The sequence below is a fragment of the Triticum urartu genome, chromosome 7A (assembly GCF_056163025.1).
Source record: "Triticum urartu cultivar PI428250 chromosome 7A, HENAU_Tu73, whole genome shotgun sequence".
NCBI classification, from domain to species: domain Eukaryota; kingdom Viridiplantae; phylum Streptophyta; class Magnoliopsida; order Poales; family Poaceae; genus Triticum; species Triticum urartu.
The window spans coordinates 142,514,689-142,537,094 of record NC_141879.1 but is presented as its reverse complement, the minus strand read 5'-3'; the positions used below and the strand labels follow the sequence as shown (position 1 = coordinate 142,537,094).

General features: G+C 44.2%; 1 protein-coding gene and 1 pseudogene across 1 annotated transcript; both read right to left on the bottom strand.

The window, feature by feature from the left end:
• Window positions 1-2,724: 2,724 nt before the first annotated feature.
• LOC147958624 (protein FAR1-RELATED SEQUENCE 5-like) lies at window positions 2,725-5,029 on the bottom strand (annotated as a pseudogene).
• Window positions 5,030-19,145: 14,116 nt separating this feature from the next.
• Window positions 19,146-22,101, bottom strand: LOC125519084 (uncharacterized). The gene is made up of 6 exons (XM_048683973.2): window positions 21,878-22,101; window positions 21,716-21,766; window positions 21,541-21,592; window positions 21,393-21,451; window positions 20,486-20,531; window positions 19,146-19,536 (listed from the first exon to the last, which is right to left on the bottom strand). Exons 1-6 carry the CDS (start codon window positions 22,010-22,012, stop codon window positions 19,397-19,399), a joined length of 483 nt encoding a protein of 160 aa, XP_048539930.1. The 5' UTR covers window positions 22,013-22,101; the 3' UTR covers window positions 19,146-19,396.
• Window positions 22,102-22,406: the final 305 nt, after the last annotated feature.

Genomic DNA, 22,406 nt, shown 5'->3' with positions numbered 1-22,406 from the left:
TACACCAGCCCATTTTGCCAGGTTCACATCGATCTTTCCCCTTTTCTCGTTTCCCTTTCCAAATCCCTAGCCCTCCCTCTCTATTTGCGCCTCCAAATCTCGACGGCGAAAGCATGACAGCGAGCTGGGCGTCGGGCGGCGGCGGCTACGGCGAGAAGAGCGGTGGCGACCGCAAGTTAGGTCAAACCCTGGGTCCTGCAAGCAGGTGGGCCAGATTTAGTGGCACAGGAGGTAGCGGCGGCGGATCTAGTGGAACAGGGGACGGGGGTTTCGTGGGTGGCGGCGGGCCGGGAGAACCCACGGCTAGGGTTTCTTTAGTGCTACACTTTGGTGGCAAAAAGGTAAGTTCTTTACCATTGTTCTTTACATCCCAGCATTATCGCCCATAATTCATCACCTGTGGCCATGACAAGCTCCATCTTTGTGGTCATTAGGAAACTCCTAGTGGACGTGTCTGCATAGATGCAGACAATTTTGGCAGCGCACTCGGGGGATGTGTGTTTCAGGTTAGTCTACTGAGCATGATCTTCAAACTAGTACTGCTATTGCGGTCAAGCTGCAAAAAACTTCAGTGTTTAACGCTTGCAGCGACAAGTTCAGTTATAAAATGACTTGAATTACTCATGATTTATTTAGGATGATATCACTTCTGAGTATGTTGAATGGGTTGATGGGGAGTGGGATAGCAAAGCAAAGTCAGTCATTAAGTATCTTGCCATGAAGAACAAGAAACTGGAGACTAAGATTACAGAATATGAAGCTGAAATTAAAAGGAATGAGAAAGAAAAGAGGGCAATGGTTAAGATGCACAAGGAGATATTGCTCTATAGGGATAGGATTTTAGGATTTGGAGGTCTTCTGTATCTTGGCCTGCTTGCCATTATGATTGCTGTCATAGTTAGCAAGTAGATTGTTCATAAAGTTATTGACATCATTGTAATTGACATGATGCAATGATGCTGAATTATTTGCTATTCAGTTTATGGGCAAAGTGTAACAGAGATTGCAGCATAAATAACATGGGGCCATCATGATTGGTAGACAGTGCACTTTTGGCATGTTCTATATTTGGCAGACAATGCACTTTCGGCATGTCGTGTATTTGACATACAATGCACTTTTGGCATGTTCTATATTTGGTATGTGATGCACATGGGCACATCACCTAGCAACACTACTGATTTATGTAGCAGACTAGTTCATTGTCTTGTTGCAACATAGGAGCAACATCTAGCAGCTTCCATGCAACACTGAAGCAAAGCAACAATACATATTCAATAATCAGAAATTTAACTCAACTTGGCACTTAGGGTGAGCAGTAGATATTCAGTTCTTCAGCCACAAAGAACCCGATCAAACCGTACCGATTGCATAACTTATATGCTTACATATAAAAGCATACCTAACCAACATCAAACCCAAAATAATGTTAACTTATATGCTGAAACATATAACAGCATACCTAACTTAAGATAACCAGCAGCTTCCTCCTCCTTCAGCAACTGTGCCCATCTTCACTTCTTCAGAAATTTGAGGCGGCGTGAGCGGCGCACCACACACGGAGAAGCCTTCTTCTTGACCACCGTTGTGTTGGACAGCTGCGCCACCTAATCCTGAGCCACCTCCTCTTCTTCCACCTTCACTGTGTCAGGGAGGAGGGGAAGGAGCTCGACGTCGATGGGCATTGTCTTGCCACCCTCGACGGCGACCGGCGCTACCATCTGCACAGCGTCCTCCTCGCCCTCCTCATGGTCATCAGGGATGACCAGTACCTCCTCCACGTCGTCCTCCATGATGTTAGAGCCCAACGGCAGCACTGGCTTTGACACATGGCGGACCTGGTAGTCCGGGCTGACGGGTGCAGGGACAGCGAGCTCGACGTCGACGCGGTCCGCCCTCGACGCGACGCGTGCTAAATCTGGCTGCAGTGTCACGGTGGTGGAGCGGTACATCCACAACCTTGCGCGCTGAACAGGGGAGTCGCTCAGCGTGGCCTCTCGCATTGCCCACACGAGTAGGACAGCCGGCGGGACGCCGCGGCCGTAGGGGAAGGTGCGCTTCCTCTCGGCGTCGGTGAGGACTTTGACGAGGCCACGCGCGTGGTTGACCAACATCTCCGTGCTGGGGAACCAGCCGCACACCTCCGTCAACTGTGCGCGCCACCCCTCGTCATCGCCGGCGAGGTCCATCATCGCTCTCTGCCAGCCGAGGCTTCTCTCCGTGGAGGCGGCTGCAGCGGTCGCTGGCGAGGGTATTCTCGATCTACTGTAGGTGGGGATAAGAGGGGAGTTCGAACCGGCGCCCATGGGAGGTGGGTGAGTGTGTGGTTGGGAGGATAGTGGTACAGTTACTTATTTAATGGCATTTAGGACGTGGGCAGGGGAAATGTACAATAATATTCTTTCTACCTCCCGCCCCGGTCATTACACAGTAAAGAATTTTTTTGATTTTTTTACAGGAAAACATCTTACTTTATTTAAACAAAGACTGGGATCTTGTCTGCTAATACACTAAGGATACAATCAGGGGGCCAAAGCCTCCAAACCAAAGAAACACAAGCGCCTACAGCTACCTTAGCCAAAGTATGAGCCGGCCGATTAACACAGTAAATAATTGAAGCAAGTGTTCTACTCTTGTTCCTTCTCCACTTTTCTGCACCTGATAGAAGACAAGCTAAGTTAATGAATGATACAAACTTTAATAATCCACAATGCATACAAACACTTACTTCTGATTTAGTTTGCATTTCTTGCTACGTCTAGTGTGTCCTACCAATTTGCAAGTGCCGCACCGGGTTTTCAACTCATCAAAAGAGAGTGGTCTACCATTTTTCGAGACAGGGCGGCTCTCATCTGCCTTTGTTGCACCTTTGCTTGACACTTTCATAGGATCTTTAACCTCAATCATGTTGCCTTCACAATCGTCCACATATTCAACTGCACACTTACTGACGTCATTTTTTTGCTTCAACAAATTTTCCTGTAGCAGATCATACTCATGACTCTTAGCTATCACAGCCTTCAAACTCTCCTGTAACTGATCCCACAAAGCAGGGTGTTTGCATGCCGCATGCATAGCTTCAGACGCTAACACACTGACCTGGCTATATTTCATTCTTTCCCCGGCCCCAGTCCAACCAAATTCCAACAGATCGCTTGTGCGCCTCGCGGGCAGTCCCAACCGTGCTTCTTTCGTGAACCGAATAAGAACTAAACACTTTGGTATTTCAGATATGTTCAAGTGCTTCAGTACATGGAATATGTGCTTGCAAGGTAGACCCTTTCGAATCATTCCTCTGCAGCTGCACCTTATAGTTTCTGCGGAATTTACTGGTGTATACTCCACCCAAAAACGGCGCTTCCGGTTATTCTTCCAGGCCACGATGTACTGCTGATCCGTCTCCCAGCTTAATTTCTACAATCTCCATGCCGTTAATTTTTCTAAGATCATCCTGCAACATATAGAAGTTTGCTGGAGTGAAGACGTGAGAAGCAGCTATCTCAAGTTCCCTCGAGCTAGTAACTGGCACCGGTAAACTCTGTGAGGTCGTGTAGTCATCTCGCGCCTCGTTTTCACGGATACGCACAACGACGTTCTCATAGTGCAAAATCATATCCACCAGGGTCATTTCACCGTCTAGGTGGAGGTGAAGGCATGAGTTCAGGCTTTCACTCCGCTGGTTGCTTTTCATGCCAAGCCAAAACCCCTCTGTTAGATATGCCGCGGCCCACAGTCTCCTCTTCTTATACATCCGCCTCAACCATGTTACAGTTTTTTCCGACTGCCATTTTTTGGAAAATGCGTGCCATCTCTCCTCAAACGTTGTCGTGGACGTGCTGTAGTACAAAAGAGTTCGGAACTCCTTCAAGGACTTGTGACTGGGGTGAATATTCATATTTTTCTCTATGTGCCACGTACATATACGGTGCCACACGTCTGGCAAGACTTCGCGAATTGCCTTGATCATCGCAGCGTCGGCGTCTGTGATAACACTCTTAGGCATCTTTTGACACATGGACCTCAAAAAAGTCTGCAGAAGCCACACGTATGTCTCCTCGGTCTCGTCCGAAACTATGGCACAAGCAAAAAGAGTGGTCTTCCGGTGATTGTTAAGACCAACAAAAGGTATGAATGGCATACCATAGCGGTTCATCTTGTACGTGCTGTCAAATACAAGCACGTCGCCGAAGTCCTCATAGTCATGACGAGACTGGGAGTCGCACCAGAACATCCTATTCAAATGTCCTTCCTTATCTAGACTGTACTTGAAAAAGAAGCTTGGATCCCTCTGTTTCCTACTGGCCATGATGCCTATGGCTGTGGCAGCATCACCTTTTGAAAGAAGCTTCCTCTTCTCCTTGGCGCAAAGGTTGTATATTTCACGCCTGGTAAAACCAACACCGCCGTACCATACATGCTTGCTGATGAAGCAATCCATCATGTCGTGAATTCTAATTCCTGCAGCTCCCATGGACATTATCTCATGCTTCTGGTACTCTTTGATTTTTCTGTGGGACCAAAGAAAAGGTACCTCGTCCGGTCCTGCCAACATATGGCTATGCTTGTCCTCAAAACTTTCAACATACCAAACCCCACGCTTTTGGTCAAGCTTGACGGTCAGGTGCGCTTCGCAAAAGCAGCGTGTCTCGGCTCTGAGCCTACGGCTGTGTCCTTCCTCGGTTAGCAACTTGCTGTCACGTTTCCCTTGTCTTGAACAAACAAACCGCCTATAACGCGTATGACGTGACTCTGTTTTGCTATACCTGACCTTATTCTTTCTAATGCTGAAACCATTATCTCTAGCATAGTTGTTGTAGAAATCATACGCAGCATCGTGAGACGTAAAGGTCATTTCCATTATCTGCATGAACATATCCCTCTTATCATCTGCACTGGCGGTATCTTGGACATTCTTTGCACCATCATCTTGTGTCACCTACACAATCAAACCACAGCCATGAAAACAGATTTCTATGGTTTAACATTACATACTTCCATAGAACATTGATTACACACATACCTCACTCATGATGACCGACGACTCGGACTCCCCAGAACCAGGTGCATCTAATGATTCGTCGTTAAGGCCTGTCTACGCGTCGGATTCACCGTAATAGTCGTACGCATTATGACATTCGGAAATGAACTGAAAAATACAACACAAATACATAATTGCTTATCATATAATATTCCAGAAGAAATTCAATTTGCATGCCAACAAAAAATTTCACTTATGTATTTGACTAATGTAATCTTCATTCGAGAGCTCCGAGTTGTTTTCCTGATCATCATCAAGCTCATCGATCTATAAATTTTCAACACAAAGATTTAATGTTGTCGGATGCCACCAAAAAATTACAACATGACAATGCCACTCACATTAAGATCGTCCCATTCGTTCCCATTCTCTGACCGATCTTCACAATCTGAATTTTCATCATCTGACCAATCTTCTATCCGGTCTTTCATCAGTTCTCCAAACTCCATGTCTACCATGATATCAGTTAACTCCTCGTCCGCCATTTCCTACAACCAATATTATGTATCATCACATGTGCAAACATTATCAATGATGAAATATAAAACACATAGCACACGATCACGGATGTTATGTAAACAACCGCAACCGAGGCCGTTCAGATCTGCCAAACTTATCAAGGAAGATGGCCACGGCACCCGTCGTGATCACTTTCAATCACGAGGAACTGCACGATCTCAAAACCTAGCTAGATCTGTGATTACCTCTGCCGCCGGATACCTAGGTTAGCCGCCACATCAAATAATGATACTGGTGGTGCGCACAGCCAACAGCAACCGACGCTACGTGTACCCAGATCACACGAGGAGCAGCACTACCGGAACAAGATCCACGATCGCATGCGCCGCCGGGTAGCTAGGTTACCCGCTCCGCTAGGTTAACCACTGCCACTGGCGCGGCGGCAGTTCTTCGATGTTGCCGCGAGCGAGACTAGAGGCGGGACGCGGGATGCGGTACCTGTGCGCGATCGTTGGAGATTCACGACGTTGTCGCGCCCGCTGTACGACGAGATCGCCGGCGACGAGATAGCCGCCAGTGGAGATCTACTACGTGACTTATGGAGCTGCGTCAATGCTCGCGAGATTGATGGAGCTGCTCGCGTGAATGATTGGATTCGGCAGGTCTTGCGTGGACGTGGGGTCGTGTGATATTTTTTTTAGACCAGGGTACTGTACGTATACGGTCTGGGTTATACAGGGCTAGACAGGGCTTGGATCTGGGCTGCGACGGGTTAGGAAAAAAACAAATTCGCAGGGACAAAAATACCCCTTCCAAATTAAGTTAGGGGGGAGCACTGAAGCAGGGCTCCTAGAGTAGAGTCGCCGATCGCGGTGCATCCAGCTTTGATTCGTGGTGTCAATGTGGGGTTGGGTCTCCTCATCCAGCATTCACCTTCTGCTGGTTGATGGTCCATGCATGCTTCAATTCATCATCGCCGGCGTCTTCTAGCGGCATCTGGAGACTTCATAAGCATGGTTACAAGTTACAACGACTTCCTGACTACGGCAATACACAAAGCAGGTGCGACATCGAGTTAGGTTCGCAGCACATCGTCGCCCAAATTCCACTTGGTCATGTTTGTATTTATTTTCAGGGGTGTTTTCTAAGGCTTGGAGTTGATAGTACTATATGGCTTTTGGCCATCACAACAACACCAACAAAATAAATACTTGTTTCTTTAAAGAAAATGAATTACAAATAAATACTTTACGCTATTAATGAGAACAATACAGGCAGATAAGTGGCTACTAGTTGTGATTAAAATCTACTCAAATGATAAGTGCCACACATCAGGTGCGTGGCGCTCCCACCCATACGTTTTTCAATGGTAATTCCAGTCTTGCAAAGCTGCCAATTTTCAATGACACATGGCAAAGTTTTTGTCAAAAATAAACTGGAGCATGAAAGTTGCCATGCTTGCGTCACCAAACTTGTCGAAAACCATGGCAACTTTCGTGCTTCAGTTTATTTTGATAAAAACTTGTCATGTGTCACTGAAAATGGACATCCTTGCATGACAGAAATTGCCATCAAAAAACGTCAGGGCCGGAGAGCCATGCACCTGAGGTGTGACAGTTATCATTTAAATATATATATATACATATATATATATATATATTGTATTGCTATTCATCATCCAGGGTGTAGAATAATTTATTCTTCACACGAGGTAATATTACGATCATTTCATAAATAAATTATGTTTCAAATACAAATAGTTACAGTCATATTGATTCACTTTGTAAAATTTGGCATAAAAAAGGTCAGAAGACCAGAAAAATTACATTTTATGTACATTTTACACTAAGTTTTTACATTTGTAATTTATGTAACATAATATATTTTTTTACGGCGATTATATATTTTTTTACGTTCTCTTTTTATGTCCGAAATAAGACAAAATTTAAGAAACGTAAAATTACGATGCATTGATGTTAAAATAGAGGGGGGTGAAGAATAACTATTCCTCATCCAGGGTGACGAATAGCGCGACCCTATATATATATCCTACCAATAATAAAGGGAGGTGATATTCTTGGTTTGGACTGATATTTACTTTTGCATATCCCCCCCTAGCGATCTCAATTTTTTCTTTGGCAATCAGATTGATCGGATAGCGGTTTTTTTTCCAGGAAACGATCGCCTCTGTGTTGATAGTACGCGTGGGATGCATGCAACTAGGCATGCACCCTAATACGTATGGGTTTCTAGATATTGACAAAAAAAATGTAGCTTTGTGAAGGTACACTCATGGACTCTCGTAGTTCTACACGGCGCTCACAAAATTGCATCAAGCATGCAAGTGACGGACCCAGGGGGAAGGTGAGCCCAGCCCCCCCCCCCCCCCCCCCCCCAGCCCCAAGGTTGAATTTGTTGCAAAGGTAGCCTTCATATATTCTGATGAGAAAAATAACAGCCCTTTGAATATGTTCTCTTTCCGGAAAATAAAATTAGCTCCAAGCATTAAAACATGTATGCTCTACATGAAAAGTAACTACACTTTTGAGTGTTTTCTTTCCACTAACATGGTCATATTTCGAGTAGCGCAACCCTATATATATGACGAATATCAGTCCAAACCAAGAATGTCACCTAAAATAACTACCAGCCGCCTTAATTTCATCAATTTTAAAATTATAGCAACAACATAGGGTTTTCAAAACGTGGATACTATTTTGTTAGAGATGTCATTAAATGAGATTTTGTATAGTAAAACTGACTCGCTTTTTTGTGAACAAAGAGTACAACCGCACAAAATACACACTAGCAGTAGAGTCTTGGAATTAATTTTGTAGGAGGATTGACATTTAACTGTAAATACTCTATAAGCTATCGATCTGTGTAAAAAACAATGCATGACTTTGTAATTGTTTTTTCATTATTAATCATTTATTTATTTTTTTATTTGTGAGTCATTTAGACTGTAGGCTTTGTGGTCTGTGGCATGAAAATTGAATTGGGAAATTTAAGCTTTAGTGATATTTCATATTCAACGTTTCCGTCACGTTGAAATAGTGGGTGTCTTGAGTCATGCTAAGGCTACTCATAGTAGGGAGTATCATATTTCTGACTCTTTGCACTGCTACGTACGTACTGTAGTACGTACTTACGTACCGGTACCGCATAGATGGGCGGTCGGTCGAGTTTATGGCTCATGAAACACCAGCACTGCACGTACTTTGTACTCCGTATACACAGATCATCTGCACTGGCGGTATCTTGGACATTCTTTGCACCATCATCTTGTGTCACCTACACAATCAAACCACAGCCATGAAAACAGATTTCTATGGTTTAACATTACATACTTCCATAGAACATTGATTACACACATACCTCACTCATGATGACCGACGACTCGGACTCCCCAGAACCAGGTGCATCTAATGATTCGTCGTTAAGGCCTGTCTACGCGTCGGATTCACCGTAATAGTCGTACGCATTATGACATTCGGAAATGAACTGAAAAATACAACACAAATACATAATTGCTTATCATATAATATTCCAGAAGAAATTCAATTTGCATGCCAACAAAAAATTTCACTTATGTATTTGACTAATGTAATCTTCATTCGAGAGCTCCGAGTTGTTTTCCTGATCATCATCAAGCTCATCGATCTATAAATTTTCAACACAAAGATTTAATGTTGTCGGATGCCACCAAAAAATTACAACATGACAATGCCACTCACATTAAGATCGTCCCATTCGTTCCCATTCTCTGACCGATCTTCACAATCTGAATTTTCATCATCTGACCAATCTTCTATCCGGTCTTTCATCAGTTCTCCAAACTCCATGTCTACCATGATATCAGTTAACTCCTCGTCCGCCATTTCCTACAACCAATATTATGTATCATCACATGTGCAAACATTATCAATGATGAAATATAAAACACATAGCACACGATCACGGATGTTATGTAAACAACCGCAACCGAGGCCGTTCAGATCTGCCAAACTTATCAAGGAAGATGGCCACGGCACCCGTCGTGATCACTTTCAATCACGAGGAACTGCACGATCTCAAAACCTAGCTAGATCTGTGATTACCTCTGCCGCCGGATACCTAGGTTAGCCGCCACATCAAATAACGATACTGGTGGTGCGCACAGCCAACAGCAACCGACGCTACGTGTACCCAGATCACACGAGGAGCAGCACTACCGGAACAAGATCCACGATCGCATGCGCCGCCGGGTAGCTAGGTTACCCGCTCCGCTAGGTTAACCACTGCCACTGGCGCGGCGGCAGTTCTTCGATGTTGCCGCGAGCGAGACTAGAGGCGGGACGCGGGATGCGGTACCTGTGCGCGATCGTTGGAGATTCACGACGTTGTCGCGCCCGCTGTACGACGAGATCGCCGGCGACGAGATAGCCGCCAGTGGAGATCTACTACGTGACTTATGGAGCTGCGTCAATGCTCGCGAGATTGATGGAGCTGCTCGCGTGAATGATTGGATTCGGCAGGTCTTGCGTGGACGTGGGGTCGTGTGATATTTTTTTTAGACCAGGGTACTGTACGTATACGGTCTGGGTTATACAGGGCTAGACAGGGCTTGGATCTGGGCTGCGACGGGTTAGGAAAAAAACAAATTCGCAGGGACAAAAATACCCCTTCCAAATTAAGTTAGGGGGGAGCACTGAAGCAGGGCTCCTAGAGTAGAGTCGCCGATCGCGGTGCATCCAGCTTTGATTCGTGGTGTCAATGTGGGGTTGGGTCTCCTCATCCAGCATTCACCTTCTGCTGGTTGATGGTCCATGCATGCTTCAATTCATCATCGCCGGCGTCTTCTAGCGGCATCTGGAGACTTCATAAGCATGGTTACAAGTTACAACGACTTCCTGACTACGGCAATACACAAAGCAGGTGCGACATCGAGTTAGGTTCGCAGCACATCGTCGCCCAAATTCCACTTGGTCATGTTTGTATTTATTTTCAGGGGTGTTTTCTAAGGCTTGGAGTTGATAGTACTATATGGCTTTTGGCCATCACAACAACACCAACAAAATAAATACTTGTTTCTTTAAAGAAAATGAATTACAAATAAATACTTTACGCTATTAATGAGAACAATACAGGCAGATAAGTGGCTACTAGTTGTGATTAAAATCTACTCAAATGATAAGTGCCACACATCAGGTGCGTGGCGCTCCCACCCATACGTTTTTCAATGGTAATTCCAGTCTTGCAAAGCTGCCAATTTTCAATGACACATGGCAAAGTTTTTGTCAAAAATAAACTGGAGCATGAAAGTTGCCATGCTTGCGTCACCAAACTTGTCGAAAACCATGGCAACTTTCGTGCTTCAGTTTATTTTGATAAAAACTTGTCATGTGTCACTGAAAATGGACATCCTTGCATGACAGAAATTGCCATCAAAAAACGTCAGGGCCGGAGAGCCATGCACCTGAGGTGTGACAGTTATCATTTAAATATATATATATACATATATATATATATATATATATGTATATATTGTATTGCTATTCATCATCCAGGGTGCAGAATAATTTATTCTTCACACGAGGTAATATTACGATCATTTCATAAATAAATTATGTTTCAAATACAAATAGTTACAGTCATATTGATTCACTTTGTAAAATTTGGCATAAAAAAGGTCAGAAGACCAGAAAAATTACATTTTATGTACATTTTACACTAAGTTTTTACATTTGTAATTTATGTAACATAATATATTTTTTTACGGCGATTATATATTTTTTTACGTTCTCTTTTTATGTCCGAAATAAGACAAAATTTAAGAAACGTAAAATTACGATGCATTGATGTTAAAATAGAGGGGGGTGAAGAATAACTATTCCTCATCCAGGGTGACGAATAGCGCGACCCTATATATATATCCTACCAATAATAAAGGGAGGTGATATTCTTGGTTTGGACTGATATTTACTTTTGCATATCCCCCCCTAGCGATCTCAATTTTTTCTTTGGCAATCAGATTGATCGGATAGCGGTTTTTTTTCCAGGAAACGATCGCCTCTGTGTTGATAGTACGCGTGGGATGCATGCAACTAGGCATGCACCCTAATACGTATGGGTTTCTAGATATTGACAAAAAAAATGTAGCTTTGTGAAGGTACACTCATGGACTCTCGTAGTTCTACACGGCGCTCACAAAATTGCATCAAGCATGCAAGTGACGGACCCAGGGGGAAGGTGAGCCCAGCCCCCCCCCCCCCCCCCCCCCCAGCCCCAAGGTTGAATTTGTTGCAAAGGTAGCCTTCATATATTCTGATGAGAAAAATAACAGCCCTTTGAATATGTTCTCTTTCCGGAAAATAAAATTAGCTCCAAGCATTAAAACATGTATGCTCTACATGAAAAGTAACTACACTTTTGAGTGTTTTCTTTCCACTAACATGGTCATATTTCGAGTAGCGCAACCCTATATATATGACGAATATCAGTCCAAACCAAGAATGTCACCTAAAATAACTACCAGCCGCCTTAATTTCATCAATTTTAAAATTATAGCAACAACATAGGGTTTTCAAAACGTGGATACTATTTTGTTAGAGATGTCATTAAATGAGATTTTGTATAGTAAAACTGACTCGCTTTTTTGTGAACAAAGAGTACAACCGCACAAAATACACACTAGCAGTAGAGTCTTGGAATTAATTTTGTAGGAGGATTGACATTTAACTGTAAATACTCTATAAGCTATCGATCTGTGTAAAAAACAATGCATGACTTTGTAATTGTTTTTTCATTATTAATCATTTATTTATTTTTTTATTTGTGAGTCATTTAGACTGTAGGCTTTGTGGTCTGTGGCATGAAAATTGAATTGGGAAATTTAAGCTTTAGTGATATTTCATATTCAACGTTTCCGTCACGTTGAAATAGTGGGTGTCTTGAGTCATGCTAAGGCTACTCATAGTAGGGAGTATCATATTTCTGACTCTTTGCACTGCTACGTACGTACTGTAGTACGTACTTACGTACCGGTACCGCATAGATGGGCGGTCGGTCGAGTTTATGGCTCATGAAACACCAGCACTGCACGTACTTTGTACTCCGTATACACAGATCATCTGCACTGGCGGTATCTTGGACATTCTTTGCACCATCATCTTGTGTCACCTACACAATCAAACCACAGCCATGAAAACAGATTTCTATGGTTTAACATTACATACTTCCATAGAACATTGATTACACACATACCTCACTCATGATGACCGACGACTCGGACTCCCCAGAACCAGGTGCATCTAATGATTCGTCGTTAAGGCCTGTCTACGCGTCGGATTCACCGTAATAGTCGTACGCATTATGACATTCGGAAATGAACTGAAAAATACAACACAAATACATAATTGCTTATCATATAATATTCCAGAAGAAATTCAATTTGCATGCCAACAAAAAATTTCACTTATGTATTTGACTAATGTAATCTTCATTCGAGAGCTCCGAGTTGTTTTCCTGATCATCATCAAGCTCATCGATCTATAAATTTTCAACACAAAGATTTAATGTTGTCGGATGCCACCAAAAAATTACAACATGACAATGCCACTCACATTAAGATCGTCCCATTCGTTCCCATTCTCTGACCGATCTTCACAATCTGAATTTTCATCATCTGACCAATCTTCTATCCGGTCTTTCATCAGTTCTCCAAACTCCATGTCTACCATGATATCAGTTAACTCCTCGTCCGCCATTTCCTACAACCAATATTATGTATCATCACATGTGCAAACATTATCAATGATGAAATATAAAACACATAGCACACGATCACGGATGTTATGTAAACAACCGCAACCGAGGCCGTTCAGATCTGCCAAACTTATCAAGGAAGATGGCCACGGCACCCGTCGTGATCACTTTCAATCACGAGGAACTGCACGATCTCAAAACCTAGCTAGATCTGTGATTACCTCTGCCGCCGGATACCTAGGTTAGCCGCCACATCAAATAACGATACTGGTGGTGCGCACAGCCAACAGCAACCGACGCTACGTGTACCCAGATCACACGAGGAGCAGCACTACCGGAACAAGATCCACGATCGCATGCGCCGCCGGGTAGCTAGGTTACCCGCTCCGCTAGGTTAACCACTGCCACTGGCGCGGCGGCAGTTCTTCGATGTTGCCGCGAGCGAGACTAGAGGCGGGACGCGGGATGCGGTACCTGTGCGCGATCGTTGGAGATTCACGACGTTGTCGCGCCCGCTGTACGACGAGATCGCCGGCGACGAGATAGCCGCCAGTGGAGATCTACTACGTGACTTATGGAGCTGCGTCAATGCTCGCGAGATTGATGGAGCTGCTCGCGTGAATGATTGGATTCGGCAGGTCTTGCGTGGACGTGGGGTCGTGTGATATTTTTTTTAGACCAGGGTACTGTACGTATACGGTCTGGGTTATACAGGGCTAGACAGGGCTTGGATCTGGGCTGCGACGGATTAGGAAAAAAACAAATTCGCAGGGACAAAAATACCCCTTCCAAATTAAGTTAGGGGGGAGCACTGAAGCAGGGCTCCTAGAGTAGAGTCGCCGATCGCGGTGCATCCAGCTTTGATTCGTGGTGTCAATGTGGGGTTGGGTCTCCTCATCCAGCATTCACCTTCTGCTGGTTGATGGTCCATGCATGCTTCAATTCATCATCGCCGGCGTCTTCTAGCGGCATCTGGAGACTTCATAAGCATGGTTACAAGTTACAACGACTTCCTGACTACGGCAATACACAAAGCAGGTGCGACATCGAGTTAGGTTCGCAGCACATCGTCGCCCAAATTCCACTTGGTCATGTTTGTATTTATTTTCAGGGGTGTTTTCTAAGGCTTGGAGTTGATAGTACTATATGGCTTTTGGCCATCACAACAACACCAACAAAATAAATACTTGTTTCTTTAAAGAAAATGAATTACAAATAAATACTTTACGCTATTAATGAGAACAATACAGGCAGATAAGTGGCTACTAGTTGTGATTAAAATCTACTCAAATGATAAGTGCCACACATCAGGTGCGTGGCGCTCCCACCCATACGTTTTTCAATGGTAATTCCAGTCTTGCAAAGCTGCCAATTTTCAATGACACATGGCAAAGTTTTTGTCAAAAATAAACTGGAGCATGAAAGTTGCCATGCTTGCGTCACCAAACTTGTCGAAAACCATGGCAACTTTCGTGCTTCAGTTTATTTTGATAAAAACTTGTCATGTGTCACTGAAAATGGACATCCTTGCATGACAGAAATTGCCATCAAAAAACGTCAGGGCCGGAGAGCCATGCACCTGAGGTGTGACAGTTATCATTTAAATATATATATATACATATATATATATATATATGTATATATTGTATTGCTATTCATCATCCAGGGTGCAGAATAATTTATTCTTCACACGAGGTAATATTACGATCATTTCATAAATAAATTATGTTTCAAATACAAATAGTTACAGTCATATTGATTCACTTTGTAAAATTTGGCATAAAAAAGGTCAGAAGACCAGAAAAATTACATTTTATGTACATTTTACACTAAGTTTTTACATTTGTAATTTATGTAACATAATATATTTTTTTACGGCGATTATATATTTTTTTACGTTCTCTTTTTATGTCCGAAATAAGACAAAATTTAAGAAACGTAAAATTACGATGCATTGATGTTAAAATAGAGGGGGGTGAAGAATAACTATTCCTCATCCAGGGTGACGAATAGCGCGACCCTATATATATATCCTACCAATAATAAAGGGAGGTGATATTCTTGGTTTGGACTGATATTTACTTTTGCATATCCCCCCCTAGCGATCTCAATTTTTTCTTTGGCAATCAGATTGATCGGATAGCGGTTTTTTTTCCAGGAAACGATCGCCTCTGTGTTGATAGTACGCGTGGGATGCATGCAACTAGGCATGCACCCTAATACGTATGGGTTTCTAGATATTGACAAAAAAAATGTAGCTTTGTGAAGGTACACTCATGGACTCTCGTAGTTCTACACGGCGCTCACAAAATTGCATCAAGCATGCAAGTGACGGACCCAGGGGGAAGGTGAGCCCAGCCCCCCCCCCCCCCCCCCCCAGCCCCAAGGTTGAATTTGTTGCAAAGGTAGCCTTCATATATTCTGATGAGAAAAATAACAGCCCTTTGAATATGTTCTCTTTCCGGAAAATAAAATTAGCTCCAAGCATTAAAACATGTATGCTCTACATGAAAAGTAACTACACTTTTGAGTGTTTTCTTTCCACTAACATGGTCATATTTCGAGTAGCGCAACCCTATATATATGACGAATATCAGTCCAAACCAAGAATGTCACCTAAAATAACTACCAGCCGCCTTAATTTCATCAATTTTAAAATTATAGCAACAACATAGGGTTTTCAAAACGTGGATACTATTTTGTTAGAGATGTCATTAAATGAGATTTTGTATAGTAAAACTGACTCGCTTTTTTGTGAACAAAGAGTACAACCGCACAAAATACACACTAGCAGTAGAGTCTTGGAATTAATTTTGTAGGAGGATTGACATTTAACTGTAAATACTCTATAAGCTATCGATCTGTGTAAAAAACAATGCATGACTTTGTAATTGTTTTTTCATTATTAATCATTTATTTATTTTTTTATTTGTGAGTCATTTAGACTGTAGGCTTTGTGGTCTGTGGCATGAAAATTGAATTGGGAAATTTAAGCTTTAGTGATATTTCATATTCAACGTTTCCGTCACGTTGAAATAGTGGGTGTCTTGAGTCATGCTAAGGCTACTCATAGTAGGGAGTATCATATTTCTGACTCTTTGCACTGCTACGTACGTACTGTAGTACGTACTTACGTACCGGTACCGCATAGATGGGCGGTCGGTCGAGTTTATGGCTCATGAAACACCAGCACTGCACGTACTTTGTACTCCGTATACACAGTGTTTTACCGGTGAAAGTACGCACGCTGGCATTTTCCTCTCTCGGTAAAACGATGAAGTTAACTGTGCCAAAAAGCTTGGGAGATCGACACAACAGCGGTTCTGAAGTTTACGGCATGGTCCATGTGCACCTTCTCTAGTGATGTTTTTCTGGTACTCCAGCGAAGCTCTGACGAACAGCTCTGACACAAACGGACGACCACTTTGCGACATGATGATGGTTGGTTGACAATATGTGCATGTATGCATTAAGTGGACGTGCACGCAGACTTGTGTGGCCCGGCACGACTGAGTTGGTGTGTGTCCTAATAATTACGTATGATTCTGATCACGGCCGATAATGCATGTTACTAGCTTGACTCTGGCCTCGATCGCCATCCGAGCGCGTACTTGAAGGTCCAGATGAAGTGGTGGCTACACACATCGGTTCCACTGTTAATTGATCTCATCCGGACACATGCGGCCTTCTCAGCTTAACGCGTGCCTCTAAGGCAGTGGTGGGTGGCATCAATACATCGTAATCACGAAGTTCAGGAGTGACAGTGAAGTTGCTTGCCGTATGCGCATGTGCCTTTCGTTCCTTTTGCGTGTTTGCTACTCCCTTCGTCTCATGATATAATATAAAAGCGTTTTTTATACTCTGAAAATAGCCAGGCTATGAGTCGACTTTGCTAGGAGAATAAGGACACACGACATGGAACTCTGACTCCCCGACGAAGCCGAGCCAAGAGCAAGCTGGAGACAAGGACGCCGTCGTGACGTTCTCATGAAAATGAGTCCAAGGCTTGACCGTGCGGCCGTGCGGGTGTGCAGGTGGTCGATGGTGCCATAGCGAGGGATTACAGTGATGGTCAGACGACGACGGCTCATGCAGAGTCCGGGGGTTTGGGGTGGGCGGTGCCATCGGTTAGGCAGGTCTTGGAAGGCGGCTCGGGTGCAAGGAGGAAGATAACCGGGAGGAAAAAAGCATCATGTACCAGAATCGACTTGCACTGATTTTCTTTTCCAAACGACTAAATATGACCTATCCCTTCCGTCCTTAAATACTTACCCATATTCATATGAACAACAATTGAACAATACAACAAGATAACCGACAAACTATGAGTGATTTGTATCTCACGTCCTCCATAACCGTGGATCGCCGATATTCATACGAAAAACAAATGAACAACCCAGCGAGGTAGGTGACACTTCATTTATTTATTTTAAAAAATGATCAACCACTATGACAGTTGGGGAGGAAGAAGATCACGCCACAAGACGGCGCGACCCCGATGAGAAGAAGTTTTTGGCCGGTGAGACCAAATTGTGAGCTCATCAATAATTGAGCGGATTGTGTCCACATGTTAGAGGCATACATCATTAGAGACCATTTGGTTTCTCGCCTTCCAAATTTTCCAGAGCACTGTTTAGAATGATGAAATCATTGATGGTTGAAGGCAAAAAAACAATGAGACAATGTGAAGGCCCTCAATTTACTGATTATATCCTTAAATTTTGGTAGAGCGATGGTACTGCCACCCCACTGTGCGAAGAGATTTTGTAGGTGTGCGGCCCGAGCGGCGAAAGACCGACCGACCGACCGACCGAGCGGGCCGAAGCGAATCGGGTCCGATAACACGCGGAAGCGGAGGCGTGGTCGGTCGGTGTTCCGTCGCGCACGCGTGACGGAAACGAAGAGACGGTCAGACACGACGCGCCAAGCGGCGCCAAGCCACACGCCACCGACGTCGTACGTGGCCCCATAATAAGGGCGCGAGCGACCCCCCGCCGCCGCCAATCCCCAGCCCTAACCGGCGCGATCAACCGACCATGGCCAGCGACGAAGCGCTCCGCGGCTCCTACTCCGATTACCACTACTCCGTCGACGACGACGACGACGCCGGCATGTACGCGTACTACTCCGACGAGGACGCCGGGGGGGACGAGGAGGGCGAGGAGGAGCCGAGGCCGCCGGCCAGGAGGAAGAGGGCCGGCGACCGCAGGGCGCCGCGCGGGCCGCTGCGGTCCGTCAGGCGGCGCACGGCTCTGCCGCCGGGCTGCGGCGGCGCCGGGCCGTGGGGCGGGAAGCAGCGGAGGAAGCTCCTGGCGTGGCGGCTGCGGGGGAAGGACCAGCGGCGGCAGGCGAGGGAGAGGGCGCGGTGGTCCGGCGTCAAGGCGCCGCCCGGCCTGCTCGATCCCATCTTCCTGGACCTCGAGATTGATCTGGGTGATGATTAACGAGTGTTCTGTACGGGCATACTACTACTAGTATTTATTAGTGGCTGGTTTCTGTCTAACGTTTACGCTGGCACTGAATTAACGTGGAAAGTACATCCAGTCGAACTTGGCTCGCAAATGTTGCTAAACCGAGGAAAATTCAGTTCTGGTCCTAAACCAAGACATTTGGTTATGGCCGTTCCTTTGGTTAATCTATTCATTTCAAGCTCATTTAGTATATAGTCAGTTATGAACTTGACTGATTTTTCATGAATCTACAAACAAGTTCTTTATCTGGCATTCAGAAGTTGAAACAATAAGCTCAGGTATCTTCTGTCAGCATAAGCACAGTGATAAAGATCACTTGATTGAAGTTTGGTAAAGCAGACTGTTTATCAAACGCTGAATTTGGCAGAGTTCTTGCTCGGTCCTTTTACACACAAGATTACATGCATTGTAGTACGAATTCATACTCCGAATTCATGACAAATAATTTCAGATAGCATTTTTCAAACAGCAAAAGGAGCCAAGGAATCCAGCAAATTTGCTCTTAAACGTGACATGAGTAGCAATTAGCAAAGCTACGTACTGTGATAATTAATTATACTTATGGTAGAACAGGTTTTGAGCCTGGAACTCCGCAAAACTATCAGACTACTGCGGCATGGAGAAGCAGAGAGTCCATATATACGATGTGCACCAAACAAACTGACTGATTGCAAGCAGCTAATCAAGCCTTCTCGTCAGGAGCGCCAGATAAATGGGCCTTCTCGATGTGGCGTGTGATCTGTGAAACTGCATAGTGAGAGGCACTTGATGCAGCATAATAGGATGTCACAGTGAGCTGGGCAAACGTTGGGAGCGCATATGCTGCAAGAAACAAAGTAGCAGATGATCAGGCATAATGTCTCGAAAATGCAATTCCTCGGACTGCACGCTCCAGCGAATGGCTGGTGAGTCTTCAGGAGTATTTTTAGTTTTCAATATAACAGGCACAGGATAAGAAATTGCTAGTTTATACCTAGCTAATGTTGGCAACATGCCTGACAACATGTAGCTAAGTATACAAAAAAAGACTTACCATCCAACAATCAATTGAGGCTAAGATTAGAAATATCTTTAAGAGGAGCATCGGAGATTTGTAATAACCCAAGATTTACCATACGCTCTAATAGATTAGAAATAAATTTTAGAGAAACTACAGAGATTTGGAATAAGCCAAGAGCTCTATAATCTGCCAAAGTGCAGATGACCCACTTCCCGTTTGAGATAACGACTTGTTAACCTAAGAAATTTAAGACTCATAGAACTAGGAAGAACAGGATACATGTCTTCTGTAACTTTGCTCAGCTGTCAATTTTTACGTGGTTATTAGGATAACAGAAATTGGCAAGGTATATGCGATGCTTAAAGAAAGCTAAAATGAAGCATACCCCATGTCCAGTCCCAACCTGATCAAATAATTCCTTTCTATTGCACCTAAAATCTATATCTGCAACCTCGATACAGGATTTGCAAGTAAATGCTAGGCTGAGAACTATATAGAAATATACAGACAGATACTAAACAAAAAATGATGGTGGATCACACTATTTTCTTATGGTCACTTTCTCTGTGCACCCTTAACAAATGCATACAGGCCATAGAGGTTCACAATGATTACCAATGCACAAACAAAACAAGAAGAAAAAGAACATATTCCAGGTTTTTTAGCTATAATATGCAAATTTCTATACAGGGGGGTATTTGTTGTCAACGCTAATTTCAAGAAACTTTTTAGATAAGAAAATGATAACTGAACTTCGTTGCAAAAACTTACCCCCAAATAAAGCACTGGCACCAGAGAATAAGATCAAAGGAGGGACCTGCACAAAGAAAATATCACCTCCAATTAAATGAAAATGTAACAACAATGTGAACTTAACAGTTACAGAAACTGCTACGAGTGCCAAACATAAAGCAGATAAATGAAAATCCATTGCCAGTTGCACCGAGAACACATGATAAAAAAGCCCCAAGGCAAGTAAATAACACATGTCATAATCTCAGCAGTCTAAAAGATGGCAGCAAACCAGAACTTATGTTAAGTTTGAATTTTCTAATGCTGAAAATGCAGAAAACCCATGTTTATGATTCTAAATTCAACCGTTTTTTCCAATAAAAATCTGTCCAGCCAGTCACACATTCGAACAGGTGCCTTGGGAGATGGCATTTCTTTACCTTCCGTCAATATCATTTGTTCAAAAGTTAAGCAAATATCATTCGATCCTTTAAAATTAAGTAAATACCCTGATCTTGTTCTTGAACTACACACAGGCACACAGCTAAGTTCAAAATCGTATCATGCTTGAAAGACAGGTTTCGCTAATTAGTTTCCTTTAGTGTTCCTATCCGTATAGAATGGCAGAAGTTTTCTCGATTAACTTATCATTCCTGTAGCAGACACCAAACGCCTTTACTCGTATAGAGTTTGATGTGATCATAAACTGGGGTCAATTTGCGCCGAACTGTCACTCATTCTCTTGATTAACTAATGATGGATAACCTCCTTCACTACATACATCTTCTAGCGTCACAATTGCAAAACACAGCTTTAGAGATGTAAGAAGATGCACCAATCTTTTAAACTATCCTGACAAAACTGTAAATCCAACAATCAAGATGACCGAGCTGAATCAAAGCGATACTTGCATACCAGCACCATATGAACCAAAATCAAGACTTACCCCAACAAGTAAGTGCAGCCACTTGGGCCCCTTGACATGCTTCTGGACAAACGGGATCCCTGTTCCAAAAACCAAAACATTCCAATTTCTCATCCAGAGCATACCTGACTAACAACTAAGCAATGGACCGAAATCAAACACAACGAACCTGTATTAAACCCGTGCACCGCACTGAGCATCGCGCCGGCGCCAGAACCAGTCTGCAGCAACAGGACAGGCAGGAAGCCAGCACACAAAGTTAGCGACGAATCTCCCCAATTACGGATCTCGGGCAGGCGCCCGTAGAAATTAAGCAGCAAAAAAGGGGGGCGAAATCGCGTTACCACGGCGGTGGCGTCGTGCAGGACGGAGGTGATGGCCCAGTCGCGCCCTCCCTGCGCGGCCGTCCAAGCGAAAAGCACAAACATCCGGTCAGAACGAACCGCGGGGCAGATGGAGGAGGAGGAATCGGGAGAGGGGGGGAAGGGGGGTTGGGGAGTACGTACGGAGCTGGTGGCGGGGTTGAGGAGGGAGAGGCAGCGGGGGCAGCGGGCGGAGCCGAGGCCGGGGTTGATGGTGGGGTCGCGGTGGAGGTGCGCGCCGCTGCGGAGCTTCTCCTCGTACACCTCCCGCGTCCCCATGTTCGCCGGCGGCTGAGCTAGGCCTGGCTTGGGGAGGGGGAGAAGACGTGGACGATTTTGGGTTCCGGGGAAGAGCGTGCTGGACTGTGGAGGCTCTTTTCCTTCCGTGACACGGGCTGGAGGCGTCAGCTTTACTGGGCTAGGCACGACCACGGCCCAAATAGATATCGCAGTTTTCTTTTTTAGCCCCGAAATCAAAGAAGTACTCCTTCCAAACATCACTCTCACCCTTCAGGATGCGACAAGTGGCGCACTGAAAAGTGAGCTTTCCCCTTTTCGTAGATTCATTTTTTTAAATTATATCTCTTAAACTATGCGTTCAATTTTTGGACCATTTTCATCATTGGATTTCTGACGTCGAGATCTTCAAAACTAGATCCCTGTTAATAGGTTT

Excerpts from the sequence above, each read along its gene's own strand:
- LOC125519084 (XM_048683973.2), bottom strand. The coding sequence starts at position 22,012 with ATGGGGACGCGGGAGGTGTACGAGGAGAAGCTCCGCAGCGGCGCGCAC. Across the intron at positions 21,452-21,540 it reads GGTGCACGGGTTTAATACAG|GGATCCCGTTTGTCCAGAAG; the intron begins GTTCGTTGTGTT and ends TTTTTGGAACAG. Across the intron at positions 20,532-21,392 it reads GGCTGCACTTACTTGTTGGG|GTCCCTCCTTTGATCTTATT; the intron begins GTAAGTCTTGAT and ends TTCTTTGTGCAG.